Source organism: Lagenorhynchus albirostris, chromosome 8 (genome assembly GCF_949774975.1).
Source record: "Lagenorhynchus albirostris chromosome 8, mLagAlb1.1, whole genome shotgun sequence".
In the NCBI taxonomy this organism is placed as follows: domain Eukaryota; kingdom Metazoa; phylum Chordata; class Mammalia; order Artiodactyla; family Delphinidae; genus Lagenorhynchus; species Lagenorhynchus albirostris.
The window spans coordinates 13,335,943-13,350,177 of NC_083102.1; the positions used below are offsets into that span (position 1 = coordinate 13,335,943).

At 45.3% G+C, this 14,235-nt stretch overlaps 1 protein-coding gene across 4 annotated transcripts in view; it reads left to right on the forward strand.

Annotated features, from left to right (window-relative positions):
* The window catches only part of DENND2A (DENN domain containing 2A), a 102,113-nt gene that overhangs the window by 57,553 nt on the left and 30,325 nt on the right, over window positions 1–14,235 (forward strand). For all 4 annotated transcript variants that reach the window (XM_060156536.1, XM_060156537.1, XM_060156538.1 and 1 more), the window contains 4 exons: window positions 1,709–1,909; window positions 7,898–7,991; window positions 8,458–8,508; window positions 9,723–9,910. In XM_060156536.1, the coding sequence (XP_060012519.1) occupies window positions 1,709–1,909; window positions 7,898–7,991; window positions 8,458–8,508; window positions 9,723–9,910 (534 nt within the window). The remainder of the gene's footprint in view (window positions 1–1,708; window positions 1,910–7,897; window positions 7,992–8,457; window positions 8,509–9,722; window positions 9,911–14,235) is intronic.

The window sequence follows — 14,235 nt, forward strand, 5'->3', positions numbered from 1 at the left end:
ATAAATTTTTTAAAATCTACAAACAGTAAATGCTGGAGAGGTATGGAGAAAAGGGAACCCTCCTACACTGTTTGTGGGAATGTAAACTGGTACAGCCACTATGGAGAACAGTATAGATGTTCCTTAAAAGACTAAAAATAGAGCTGTCTTATGATCCAGCTATCCTACTCCCGGGAATATACCCGGAGAAAACCATAATTTAAAAAGATACATGCACCCCCAATGTTCACTGCAGCACTCTTTATAATCGCCAAGACATGGAAGCAACTTAAATGCCCATCAACAGAGGAATGGATAAAGATGTGGGGGACTTCCCTGGTGCCTCAGTGGTTAAGAATCCGCCTGCCAATGGAGGGACACGGGTTCGAGCCCTGGTCCAGGAAGATCCCACATGCCGCGGAGCAACTAAGCCCGTGCGCCACAACTACTGAGCCTGCGTGCCACAACTACTAAAGCCTGCGCGTCTAGAGCCCATGCTCTGCAACAAGAGAAGCCACCACAATGAGAAGACCGCGCACTGCAACGAAGACTCAATGCAGCCAAAAATAAATTAATTAATTTTTTTAAAAAAAGATGTGGTACATATATACAATGGAATTTTACTTAGCCATAAAGAAGAAGGAAATAATGCTATTTGCAGCAACATGGATGGACCTAGAGATTGTCATACTGAGTGAAGTAAATCAGACAGAGAAAGACAAATATAATATTGCTTATATGTGGAATCTAAAAAAAAAGGTACAAATGAACTTATTTACAAAACAGAAATAGAGTCACAGATGTAGAAAACAATCTTATGGTTACCAGGGGGGTTGGGGGTTAGGGATAAATTGGGAGATTGGGATTAACGTATACACACTAGTATATATAAAATAGATAACTAATAAGGACCTACTGTATAGCACAGGGGCCTCTACTCAATACTGTATAATGAGACCTATACGGGAAAATAATCTAAAAAAGAGTGGATATATGTATATGTATAACTGATTCACTTTGCTGCACAGCAGAAGCTAACACAACAGTATAAATCAACTATACTCCAATAAAAATTTTTAATGTTTCTTCAGTGGAGTTTTAATGTTTTTTTTTCTGATTGAGTGAAGCTAAGAATCTTTTATATATATAAAAGTTGTTATATTTCCTTTCCTGTAAACTTTCAATTCTCATCTTTTGCCTGTTTTTCTTCTGAGTTGTTAGTCTTCTTCTCATTAATATATAGTATGTATTAGAAAAATGAGTTCTATAAGTCGCAAATTTTTTTAATTGGTTTTTTATTTGCCTTTTGACCTTAAAGCAGCTCATTTTTAGAAATAAGACACTGAGGCCCGGAGAAGTGAAATTCCTTGTATAGAAGGCACTCAGCTTACCAGTGGCAGGGACAAAGCTATGCTTAGGTCTTGTAACTCCCGGTACATTGTATCAGAAAGCCTCATTTGTAAAGTAAGGGATTGAGCCAGGTGAGTTCCCACTTGTCTAAAAAGAGACTGGATTAGACTTGCATCCTTTATCATGCTCATTTTCCATAATTGAATGATAAGTGTTTATTGAGCACTTAAGAATAGCATAGGCAGACTCAACATACCCTTGGGAACATAGACCAGCTTCCCTTCTTGATCTTCTTGGTCTCCATCACTGCCACCACCAGTTACCTCTCATTTAGTCCCTTTGTATTTATTTACTCTTCTTTTTTCCTCTCCCCTCACAGCAGTCCTTGTCCAAACCTGCTTTTTTCCGGCAAAATTCAGAAAGGAGGAACTTCAAACTGCTGGACACTAGGAAGCTGAGTCGGGATGGCACTGGGTCCCCTTCTAAAATCAGCCCTCCCTCCACCCCCAGCAGCCCTGATGACACTTTCTTTAACCTCGGAGACCCACAGAACGGCAGGAAGAAGAGAAAGATACCCAAGGTAAGGCTTGCAACAAGCTTCATGTTCAGATGTGCACTCCCCCTTCCCTGCAAAGGAAGGCTGCAGAGGAGTCTGGGCAGAGATCAAATCACTGAGCCCTTCTTCCTGCTTCACCACAGGCCGGGTAGACACAGTGAAGCCAGCAGGCTGAGATATCTGGCCCTTTGTCAGAGTAATTGTGGTGGTCCTGTAGCCTTCCTCTTAGCCATCCCTCTCCCTACCTTTATCACTCTTAGGATACCAACCTGTGCTTCCAGGACCCAGCCTCAAAGGGCCGCATCTCCCTCCTTCATGGCCTCAAAAAGCAGAGCTCCATCCCTTGTGCTCTGGCTCAGACTCCGTCACCTCCCACCGCAGAGGTGGCACCACATGGAGCCTGCGCTCCAAGGGAGCACTTGTCAAAAATACATCTTTTCTGGCTCTTTTCAGCCCCAAAGGCAAAACATGCCCAAGGGCTTGGATGTGCATCTCATGTGGCCGCTGTTGCTGTTACATTTCCTTTGCTCAGTCCAACCCCTGCAGTGCTTGTCATTCTTCATTGGCCACTTTGGTACCAACTTCCCTCAGGAACTTTTAGGGCAGGAATTCTTCATTTCAGAGTCCATGGATGGACTTTAGGGGATCATGAAACCCACAAAATCATGTAAAACTGTATGGATGAGCTTGGGGGGGATAAAAGGAAGAGGGGGTGGGTTGTCTGTAGGTTTCATCAGATTTCTCAAAGTGACCCGTTGACCTGAAAGTCCAGGGACATTTTCACAAGCCAGTCCCTCCTGACCCAGTTTGGTTAATCAGTGTTTTGAGCCATAATATCACCCCTGCCCCCGACATTCTTGTTCAAGTGAAATTAAGTCACCTGGACAATCAAGAGGGCATTCTGGGGGCTTCCCTGGAGGTCCAGTAGCTAAGACTCTGCGCTTCCACTACAGGGGGCACGGGTTCGATCCCTGCTCGAGGAACTAAGATTCCCCAAGCTGCACAGCACAGCCAAAAAAAAGAGTGCATTCTGAAGGGTGAGGGCGGTTAGGCTCAGGCGGCAAGAGAAGACCTGTCACCTGCAGCCCAGCAGCGGGGTTGCAGGTGGAACAGGGGAGAAGATGTCTTGCTTTGTGTTGTTGATGGAGGGCAGGAGTCAGGCCTCGTTCCCCTTCCTGTTCTCCTGGTTGCCTCGTGCCACCTGGGGCACAGTGCAGGTTGCATCTTGATCATTGGATGCTGGCTGAATGAGCTCCCACTAGTACATGGATCCCAGTCTCCTTCGCCCCTGGTGGAATCGCTTTCTGTCTCCCTTTGGCTGTCTTTCAGTCACTGTCTTAACTCTCCTCTTCTTGTTCTGGCATGACTCACACATATCTGTAATGTCAAAAACCTGCAATAGTGAAATAATTACAAGTGGCTATTAACATCTATACAGCCTCACTGTTATTTTAGCAAATTAAACAGGAACAGTCAAATGAATCAGCTGAGTTTAAAAGAGTTTTGATACAACTCTAAGTCTGACTCTGTATCTCTTAGTTAGCATTTACCCTCTGTCTTCTACCCCTGCGCTTTTACCCATCACTTCCCCCTTTATACTATTTTAATATTTAAAAAAGATTTTTTGAGATTGAGGGGAAGAGAATATGTGTGCATATTTTATATAAAAATAGAGAGGTGGAGATAAAGGTAGAACTATTTCTGCCACTTCATATGAATTTAACTTGCAAGCAGCAGTTTGTCCCTCTTACTTTATTGCCTGAAATTGAAGTGAGTTTCCCCACTTACGTAGTGCCCAAGCACTTACTCAAGTAGGGTTTGGCAGGTGTAATCAAATCTGGAGAAAAATCAGCAACAACAACAACAACAAAATCTTATTAAAATTTTAGTCATAAAGGTGAAGTACACAATTCTTCAAAGGAATGTTTAAAAAGAAAACAAATGACTAATTACAGGGACTTCGCTGGTGGCGCAGTGGGTGAGACTCCGTGCTCCCAAGGCAGGGGGCCCAGGGTTGGTTCCCTGGTCAGGGAACTAGATCACACATTCATGCTGCAACTAAGAGTTTGCATGACACAACTAAGGAGCCCGCCTGCCGCAACTAAGACCCAGCACAACCAAATAAACAAATAAATATTTCTTTTAAAATGACTCATTACAGTCCATTAGAAGTCTCATGAATCCTCAGTTCTATCACTTGCTACTTAATCTTAACCGAGGCTTGTCCTTTCCAAATGCTTTGAATCCTTTACTTGAAGTCAAAGTTTCTTTTTCAGGCACATTCATGACTTCCAGGTTTTGGAACCTTAAAGCGTTTGCTATCCAAAACCCTTGCTTTTGTGTTTTTATCTAGCAAGAAGGACTTAATGGTCTACTCACAACTCATCAGTTAATGGGTTGGTTGGTGTTCCTTCAGCTGCCTCTGCTGTAACGCGTAACACGAGTCCCTTCTGGAAGTATGGATGCTTCCCTTGATCTCTCCCGCCTCAGCCCTAAGAGGAATGAAGGTCCCAGTGGACGAGGGGAGAGAGAAAGAGACAGTCCTTCCCTATATTCTCCTAGCAACCCTGTACCTTCATTCACGTGGCAGCTGAAACGGAGCAGTTAATTACACAGTGGTGTGATGTCCCCAGGTTTCATGAAACATCGTGCTGTCCTTTATAATGAGAAGTGAACTCCCCCTCGGCACTGTAGCAGGTTTATGTGGAATCCTTTGTTTCTTAGGCAGCCATCATAGGCAGAATAGGCAGAATTAGGTCCCAGATGACTCTCTGTCTGAAACAGACTGTCTTCCAAATGAGCTTATAGTTAAAAATGTTTGTTTTCAACTTTAAAAAAGTTTCTAAAAAGGCCAATACTTCTAGTACAGAACACTTTTGTGTTTTTTTTCAGAACACTTTTAAAACAACAAAACTTATCTCCTGTTAAAGTTCAATTATGTGAAAGCCTGTTTAAGTTTTTCTCCCTGGGGAAATTTTTTTTTAAATAAAAAGGAACAAAGATTTATTAACTGAAGTATATATTTGGCTTCCACTTACTCTATGACCTGATTTAAAATGAGAAAAACCTTCTCTGTCATATTATTTATACTACTTACATAGCACTCATGAATTGTCTTATAGTTACGAATGCACCTTTGTCCTTCCTGTTAGCTTGTAAACTCCCTGAGAATGTGTGCCATGTCCCATATGTCCTTTTATCCCTCACAGCTCCTAGCAAAATCCCTTGCACATAGGAGATGCTCAGTATTCATTCAACAAATTAATAATTAACAAATATTTATTGAGTACGTACTGTGTGCCAGGCCCTGCTCCATCCCATACAGGTACTGTGACAGCAGTAAATAAAAGTGACAAAAATTCCTGCCTGCATGGAGCTTACAGTCTAGTGTTCATTTTATTTAAACAAATGGAAGGATATTAACTATATTGTAAATGTCTTCTTTCTAGTTAATTTTTGGATACTTTGGGGGGAGATTTTGAAAAGGTTTAAAAATTTCCTTCTCTCCAAAAACAATTTGACCTAGCAACTCATTTGTTTATTTACCTGTATTTTTTTTTTTGCGGTACGCGGGCTTCTCACTGTTGTGGCCTCTCCCGTTGCGGAGCACAGGCTCCGGACGTGCAGGCTCAGCGGCCATGGCTCACGGGCCCAGCCGCTCCGCGGCATGTGGGATCTTCCCGGACCGGGGCACAAACCTGTGTCCCCTGCATCGGCAGGCGGACTCTCAACCACTGCGGCACCAGGGAAGCCCTACCTGTATTTTTAAAATCATGATAAAATATACATAACATAAAACTTACCGTTTTAACCATTTTTTAATGTATAGTTCAGCGGCATTAAGTACATTCACCTTGTTCTGCAACCGTCACCATCATCTGTCTCCAGAACTTTTTCATCTCCCCAAACTGAAACGCTGCACCTATTAAACACTTACTCCCCATTCCCCCCCTCCCCCCAGCCCCTGGCCACCACCATGCTACTTTCTGTCTCTATGAATTTGACTACTCTGGGTACCTCGTATAAGTGGTGTCATACAATATTTGTCCTTTTGTGACTTATTTCACTTAGCATGAAATCCTCAAGGTTCATTCACGTTGAAGCATGTGTCAGAATCTCCTTCCTTTTTAAGGCTGAATAATACTCCCTTGTATGTACATGCTACATTGTGTTTATCCATTCATCCATCAGTTGACATTTGGGTTGTTTTCACTTCTTGGTCCTTGTGAATAATACTGTTGATACGGTGTCTTCTTGCATGGGAAATGGGGTTAGTGTTACATCCCACTAGTTAGAACATGTGGGAAAAGAAAAGAAGGCCAATTCAGGGGTGTGAGCTGTCAAGGAGGTGGCTGGTTCGTGAGAGCAAATATAAAGAGCTGCCACATGGCAGGGATTTGGGGGTGAAGGCAGAGGCCTCAGTTGGGTCAGGTTCACGGTTAGGGAAGAGGAGTTCACACTGAGAGCTGGCAAGGCCAGGGCTGGGCTTCCCGTCAGGAGCCAGAGGGCACAGATGGCCGAGGCTACGGCAGGGCAGTGTCAGTGAGAGTCCACAGAGCTGGGGGGACGGAACCCAGGCTGGCCACAAGGAGGCCTTGAGAATAAGCCACCCTCCTCTCTGGTGGGCCAGTGCTTGTAGAGAGGAGCTGGTGAACTACTTTAGGGAGGGGATCGAGGAGTAGGGGGCAGAGGTGGGTATTGGCAACTGTCCCTGACGGGTACGCATCACCCAGTTTACCATAGCACACCCCCTCCTGTTCTTCCCAATGTATGAAAGAATTTTCAACCTTTCAAGGCAGCAGCTTACAGACAGCTCCCCTTTAAAGTCACTGGTTTGTGTCAATTATGCATGGGTAGACTTCCCTTTCTCCCAACCAGATGGAACCCAGGAAGCTTACACTCTTTTTTTTTTTTCATTTATTTTTGGCTGCCTTGGGTCTTCATTGCTGCGCGCAGGCTTTCTCTAGTTGCAGTGAGCGGGGGCTCCCCTTCATTGCGGTGCGCGGGCTTCTCATTGTGGTGGCTTCTCTTGTTGTGGAGTATGGGCTCTAGGCGCACGGGCTTCAGTAGCTGTGGCTCGTGGACTCAGTAGTTGTGGCTCGTGGGCTCTAGAGCACAGGCTCAGCAGTTGTGGTACACGGGCTTAGTTGTTCCACGGCATGTGGGATCTTCCCAGACCAGGGCTCGAACCCGTGTCCCCTGCATTGGCAGGCGGATTCTTAACCAATGTGCCACCAGGGAAGTCCAGGAAGCTTCTTCTCTTGAAAGTTGCAGGTGGTGCCGTAAAGCCTGAGGGGAAGTGACCCAGAGCCTCAATCACCGGACAGTTCTGCTATAGTCAGTCTGGAGGATGTGCTGCTTACTAAGGTGTCTGCTGAGCAGCTCAGCTTCTGAGCACCAGAGAGGTCATGAAAGGCCTCAGCAAGTCTGCGGCCAGTGTGTCCTCTGCAGGAAGGACGGTGTGCCCGGTACATGGCACTCCTCCCTGCAGTCCTGAGCTCGGACTCAAGAGCCACCGCAGTCCCTGGTCCCTTCCTGCTGCTCAGACACTCTTTGGCATGGTGCCTATGAAAGGGGCCCTGCCTGGGAACATTTTTTTTTCTGTCTCTTTCTTTCCTTGTTTTGTTTTGGGGGCAAAAGCTCCTTCCCAAACCACAGTTACGTTTCACTATCAGGGCCGGGGGGTGGGGGGGCTGGGGGGGGAGCCATCACACCATTTAGCCAATGAAATCGTCTCCCTCTGTGTCTCAGCTGGCTGCGTTAGCATATTCAGACGACACCCGCCCATACATCAGTGAGGCTGGCAGCGGCCTTCAGTGTTCTTGACAGTCATGCTTCTATCTGGCCCAGAGGAATGACCGAAAGACGCCGGCGGGCCAGTGGGAAATGTCTCCCCCCACCCCCTTTCCCTGGCCCACCACCCTCCTAAAAGAGAATGGGCAGCGAAGGAATCCCAGCTGCCACAGGGAGGAGACTGCTCACACTGGCTTTTCTTCTCCCCGTGTCTGGCAGCTGGTGTTGCGAATCAATGCCATTTATGAGGCCCGGAGAGGAAAGAAACGGGTGAAGAGGCTGTCCCAGTCCACGGAGAGCAACTCAGGAAAAGGTAGGGCCCTGCCACCATCCCTTCTCCCCCAAGAATCTGAAAACAGAATCTTCCTACAAGTGGCTTCCTGTTGTTTGGTGTTGACTCAGCAAGGAGGAGAACAAGTTGGGGGCTTTGGAAATGTCCCCCACCATCCTGTCTCCCTGTGTATCCATCAGGTCAGCCTAGGGCTGCATTCTCTGACCTCACCATGGGAGCAACCTTCTTTGCTTAATATACATTAAAGGGGCCAGTATCTTTTGCTATATTTATATAGGTACCATCTGAACTAAAGCCAAATTAATTTGGAAACACATGTAGTTGGACAAAGACATAGTTTGTTCATTACATTTAAATAGACAAAAAGAAAACAGCCCCTCTGAGCTAGAAGTCTTGGATTTGTGCTACCACATATAAAAAGTTTCCTGCATTAGAAAAACCCACACTTGCAACTTTCTTCCTTTTGTTGTTATGTTTTTTTGTCTAGTGACAGATGAGAACAGTGAGTCTGACAGTGACACCGAGGAGAAGCTGAAAGGTGAGAAGAGCAGTTGCTGTGCAGGGCGCGTGCAGGTGACTGGGAAGCTGCGAAGGTAGCCCTTCCTGTTCAGTGTGAGGGACGGGACACAGTGGCCTTGCACGAGCTTGTTGGGCAAGTCGTGAAAGTCTGAGCCTGGCCAGAGTGGGCCTGTTCGGTCCCTGAGCCTACAGCTCAGTTCTAGAGATCCAGGGTGGCTACCACTGCAGTGACACCCCGTTCCTGTGCCTTTCCGTTATGTCATAGGTGTTTCTCACACCTGTGTAAGGTACAGTGTGCTGGCCTGGACTCCAGAGACCTGGGGCTCTTGCCCTACTCCTGGCTCTGTGATCTGGAAGAAATCACTTGAGATCCAGGGCCTCTAGTTCCTCATCTGTCAAATGAAGTCACTGAAATTATTGGTCCCTGTGGATCTAAATTTCGTGATCTCAATCTAGGCTTTAGTGAGTTTTCCACAGCTTTTCAGACCCTAGGGGGGAAGCCAAAGAAAGCCATAGTCCAGGGCTGCTCAGTGAGGTGATGGGGACCCATCTGCTCAGTGGCCCTGCCTCATTTGCCTCCAGCACCCACCTGCTCCCACCTCTGGAATGAAGCCAGTCACTTCCATTGCACAGAATGGTGGCAGGAGAGAAGGCAGATGGGGTTCCTGAGTTAGTCAGGTCTCTGCCAGTTGAGCCACATGGAATGTTTTCAAAGCTCCCACTCCAAAAGCGCTAGGGTCTGGATTTTGTCACATCCCCCAAACTGAAAGACGAAGGAAGTGAGTGAAGGGAGGAGTCCCCACCCCATCTGACAGAGGAACCCAAGGGTCACTCAAGCCGCTGCCCTAAGTCCAGACAGCAGATCCCACATTCCAGGCTCCTGCACCCCGATTAGCCTGGTGGCCCGGCGGGTGTTGCTCCAACTAAAACTCTGGCAAGAATCCCAAATAAGGAGCTTTGTACTAATTTGTTAAATGTGGGAACACTCTTTTAGGATTAGAAAAAGTTCTTTGAGCTAGGAATTACACAACGTGTTGCAGCTCTGTGCAATTCCACATTGGGGGTGAGTCATTTTCAGGCGTTCTCTCCCTCCCTCCCTCCCTCCCTTCCTCCCTCCCTCTCTCTCTCTCTCTCTCTCTCTCCCTCCCTCCCTCCCTCCCTCTCTCTCTCTCTCCCTCCCTCTCTCTCTCTCTCCCCCCACCCCTCCCTCCCCCTCCTCTACTCCCTCTCTAGCCCACAGCCAGCGCCTGGTCAATGTGAAGTCACGCCTGAAGCAGGCTCCAAGATACCCATCACTGGACCGGGAGCTCGTCGAGTACCAGGAGAGGCAGCTCTTCGAGTACTTTGTGGTCGTGTCTTTGCACAAGAAGCAGGCCGGCGCTGCCTATGTGCCCGAACTCACCCAGCAGTTCCCTCTGAAGGTACAGGGTGGGCCAGGCGTCTGCAGCCTGCCAGGGACTGCAGCATTCTTCACAAAATCTTATTGGTACTCACGGTTTCAGGGAGGTACAGGAGCCCAAGGAACATTCAGTGCTTAGAATTTCAAAAATGGGTCCTAATTAAGGTATATCAAGTGAAAAAAACCGCTGCTGGAGAATTTGCAAGTTCCGAGGAGGTGTGAGAGTCAGTGCTCAAAGCAGGGACAGAAATACTTAGCCCCTTCCTGTGGTCACTGTGCTGACTGTACTATCCTCTTCATCCTCCCCATCTCCTTATCCAGCCAGGTCTCTTCCCAACCTGTCCTAGAAGCTTCTTTCCATCAGCCGCACAACTCTCCCTAAGGAGTGTCATGTTTGTGTCCATGCTACACACCCCTGCGTGCCCTGTGTGCCTCTATATGTGTGTATGCACGAGAATCCTGTTCTGTTCTCACATGGGTCATGGCTATGTGGATGTGGCTTTACCATATATTAAATTATGGCTCCTAAAATGAAACGGCGCTCAATAAAGCCGAAAATGACATGGCCTAGAATATGTAAATTATTCTTAGCCTTTGACATCAGTAATAAAGAGCTTCCACCACATTCTAATTGAGTTCAGCCAGAATTTACTGAGACCCTTTTACTTTCAAGCTGTTTTCTGCTTGGCCCCAGGGCATTACAAAGATGAGCAAAATGTGTTTCCTGTCCTCAAGGAGCTTACACTCTGATAGGAGGGCATGAGATAAGCCTACAAAGACTCGCGAGGTACAATGTGACAGTCTCTGTACAGTTCATACAATGCAGGTGCGCAGACACAGGAACGGGAGGGCGCTCATGTCCTAGTCCCATCAGGGCCTCCCTTTGCTGCCACCACCCAAGCATAATCCCAGCATCTACCAAGACCTAGGTTCCAGCTGTCCCTCTCCTTTCTCAGGCCAGCCTGCCTTCTGTCCTGCGCACTGGGTTCCAGCACAGCAATCGAGCCCTCTGCTTGGAGTTTAGGATGGAAATATGTATAACTGAAAGAAACCACAGGCACCAGCCCTCCACACCGGCACTTATTCCACTTCCTCTGTCTGAGCTCCAGGGATGATGCTCTGAAAACCCCAGTGCTACGGGTGTGCCCATATTTAGTTGAGAACCACACTTGCACCAACACATGAAGGACTGTCCTATTATTTTATGTACTTCCTTTGGGGCATAGCACAATGTTATACATATAGCAATACTTAACCAGTGTTCCAGGAATAAAAGCGTTAATTTGTGAATGAATTAATGAATCAACCTAACTATTGAATGCTTGAGTTTCCAACATGGAATCTCCAAACTCTTAGACATCACATTAAAACGTTTTTTAAAGAGTGGAAAGTTGCATAGTCACTGTTGAAAGGGGACTAATCCAGAAATGTATAAAGAAAAAAGCCATCTCTAATCCCACAGAGATCATCACTGTTAGCATTTTATTGTGTTTTCTTCCAGTCTTTTCTCATAGTATAATTTTGTTACAAAACTGAGATCATACATTGTGTAATTTCCGTGTCATTTTATAAACCTGTCATTGTTTATAAACATATTTAATACAAATTCTAAAACATCATTTTTGAAATTACATAATGCTGCGTTATGTGGGTATACCCTAATCTTTTTTTTTTAAATAAATTTATTTATTTTTGGTTGCATTGGGTCTTCGTTGCTGCGCGCGGGCTTTCTCTAGTTGTGGCGACCGGGGGCTACTCTTCATTGCGGTGCGCGGGCTTCTCGTTGCAGTGGCTTCTCGTTGCGGAGCACAGGCTCTAGGCGCGCGGGTTCAGTAGTTGTGGCTCACGGGCTCTAGAGCGCAGGTTCAGTAGTTGTGGCACACAGGCTTAGTTGCTCCGTGGCATGTGGGATCTTCCTGGACCAGGGCTCGAACCCGTGTTCCCTGCATTGGCAGGCGGATCCTTAACCACTGTGCCACCAGGGAATCCCCTACCCTAATCTATTTAACCACTCTCTTTCTGTTGGAAATGTGTCTTGCTGCCAGTATTTCTTTAGATATGTATTTTTAATGTTACGCTGATCATCCTTTATATGCATTTTTGCATGCCAGGCTACTTTATATCTCCTTCCCTTCACTTGCTCCCTCTGTCAGAAGGCCCCTTTTCTCCTTCTGCCTCCTCACTTTTAACTCTTTTTCATGAGTTTTATCCTCCACCCCTATAGCCACTTTAATCAAGGTTTACACTCCATATTTGCACACTAGAGATCATGCCTGCTGTATTCCCTTAAAATGCTTGATATCTTGCAGTTATCTTTATGACAACTCATGGAGGTAAGGCTGTTTTCCAGCCATCTGTGCTTGGTTGTATTTGTAAGAGAGATCTCTGCGGGCCACTTCCTATAAATGTGCTCCTGTGCATGTCAGAGCATGTGTGTGCACATACGGGTGGATAATTCATACATTGATGACAGTGTGTGTAAGCACATGTGTATAGACACATATTTTTGGGTATCGTGCATGTGGTCTGAGGGTGGGTTCATCCAAATGGTGACTGGGCCACGTTGAAAAGCGCTAGAACTCATTTCTCTACAAGGCCTATGCTTCAGTTCTCTAATGCTGTTTCCACTGTGGAGAAATGTCATTGTTCCTTCCTTTTGTATTATTTATAGTTTGGGGTCCTTCACTCTGTGATGATTAATGACCCCTTCCAACAACTACACCCAGCTGGTATTTGCTTCTCTGCAAGACTGTCCAAGGGTAATCAAAAATTATTGCTTTGGCAACAGTCTGAGCTAGTGAATTATCAACTCAAAGACTGTTCCAGGACCATTTGGAAGCCTCTGAGTCATGGATAGAAGAGAGAACAATTATACAGAAAAGAAACAGTGACTATTTATTCTGAAGAAGAAAAACTAAAGGACAATTAATGACTGGCTTTCAGTCTACATATGGTGACTGTGTTTCACTCATTGATAGTTGTCTCCACCATTAATAGTAGTAGCAGCTTTACTTAAATTTGATCTAGCCTAAGGGGAATCATACTAGAAGTGGGTTTTCAAATTGAAAGCCATCAGCCCGGTGCTCTGCTCTTTTGGATGCTCTCCAGAAACCTCTTTTCTCTGACGTTTCATGGCCTTGGGAAGGCTTGTAGATCCTCTGTGAAGGAGTCAAAGGTACTGTTGGCCTGCAGATGTCAGAAACTCTCTGCCAGCCTGGTTTAAGGTGGAGGCCAATGGCAAACTATGAGAAACAAAATAAGAAATTATGGAAAATATTATAGTAAGAATTTAGGTTAGACATTACAATTTCGTAACTTTAGAAATTCATACTCCACTCACTTCAAATATCTGATATTTCAAATGACTGAAGATAATTTTAGCATAATTTATTTTTCTTTAACTGTTTATAAAGGAAATTTAACAAGTGTAAACCTATCATCAACAACACAGCAAAAGCCAACAATTCTTCCCAACACATTAGAAGTACCAATTTATAAGCTAACTGTGCTAATTATAAACTATTCCTTTTTGTATCCCAAACTTATATCTAGAGTGCCTTTGTTTTTCAATTGAGACAAAAAAAACACACATAACATAAAATTCACCATCCCAACATCTCCATGTGCACAGTACAGTATGGTTAACTGCATGGGCATTGCTGTCCAACAGGATGGGATGCTTTTTTTTAGCACAGGTAACCTGTTCAGACACAGAACAAGCAGACTCATGGCTTTAAATATCATCTCTAAATCAGACTTTATTGATTCATTCCATTTTGAAATGAGATGATGTTCATCCAGTCTGTGATATGTCAGATAAATCAGAGAGAGAGAGAGAAAGATAGACAGGCTAGAGATTAAGATCAATTTGATTCTCTACTAGAGTCTAGCTGTGTGATCATGGACAAATCACTTAACTTCCCGGGGCTTATTTTCTTATCTCTAAAATAAGAAGGTCAGGCTGGATGATGTCTAGTTTTCCTTTAGTTCTGACATTCAAAGACTTCCTGAAATGAGTTAAATTTCACCATATAATGTAATTTAGCTGGATGTAGTCACTAAAAAGTGTTGTAAAACGTCTTTGCCTAGATCAAGGAGGGACGCATTTGCCTGGGCCCAGAGGTCAGAAGACTAGATTTGAGGTTCTGCCTTGCAGATTCATGAGTCTCCGGTTTGGAAGGGATTGCTGTGACAGCGTTTCCTTATTGATTAAAATACTTACATTCCAGAATGTTCTGCATAGAGAACATTTCTCTAAAGCACACTTATTTTCTCCTCATTTCCCCCATAAGATTATAGTTGGAACTGCCCTGGGGACAAAAACCCCAAGCAGACTGAGCTGCAAAC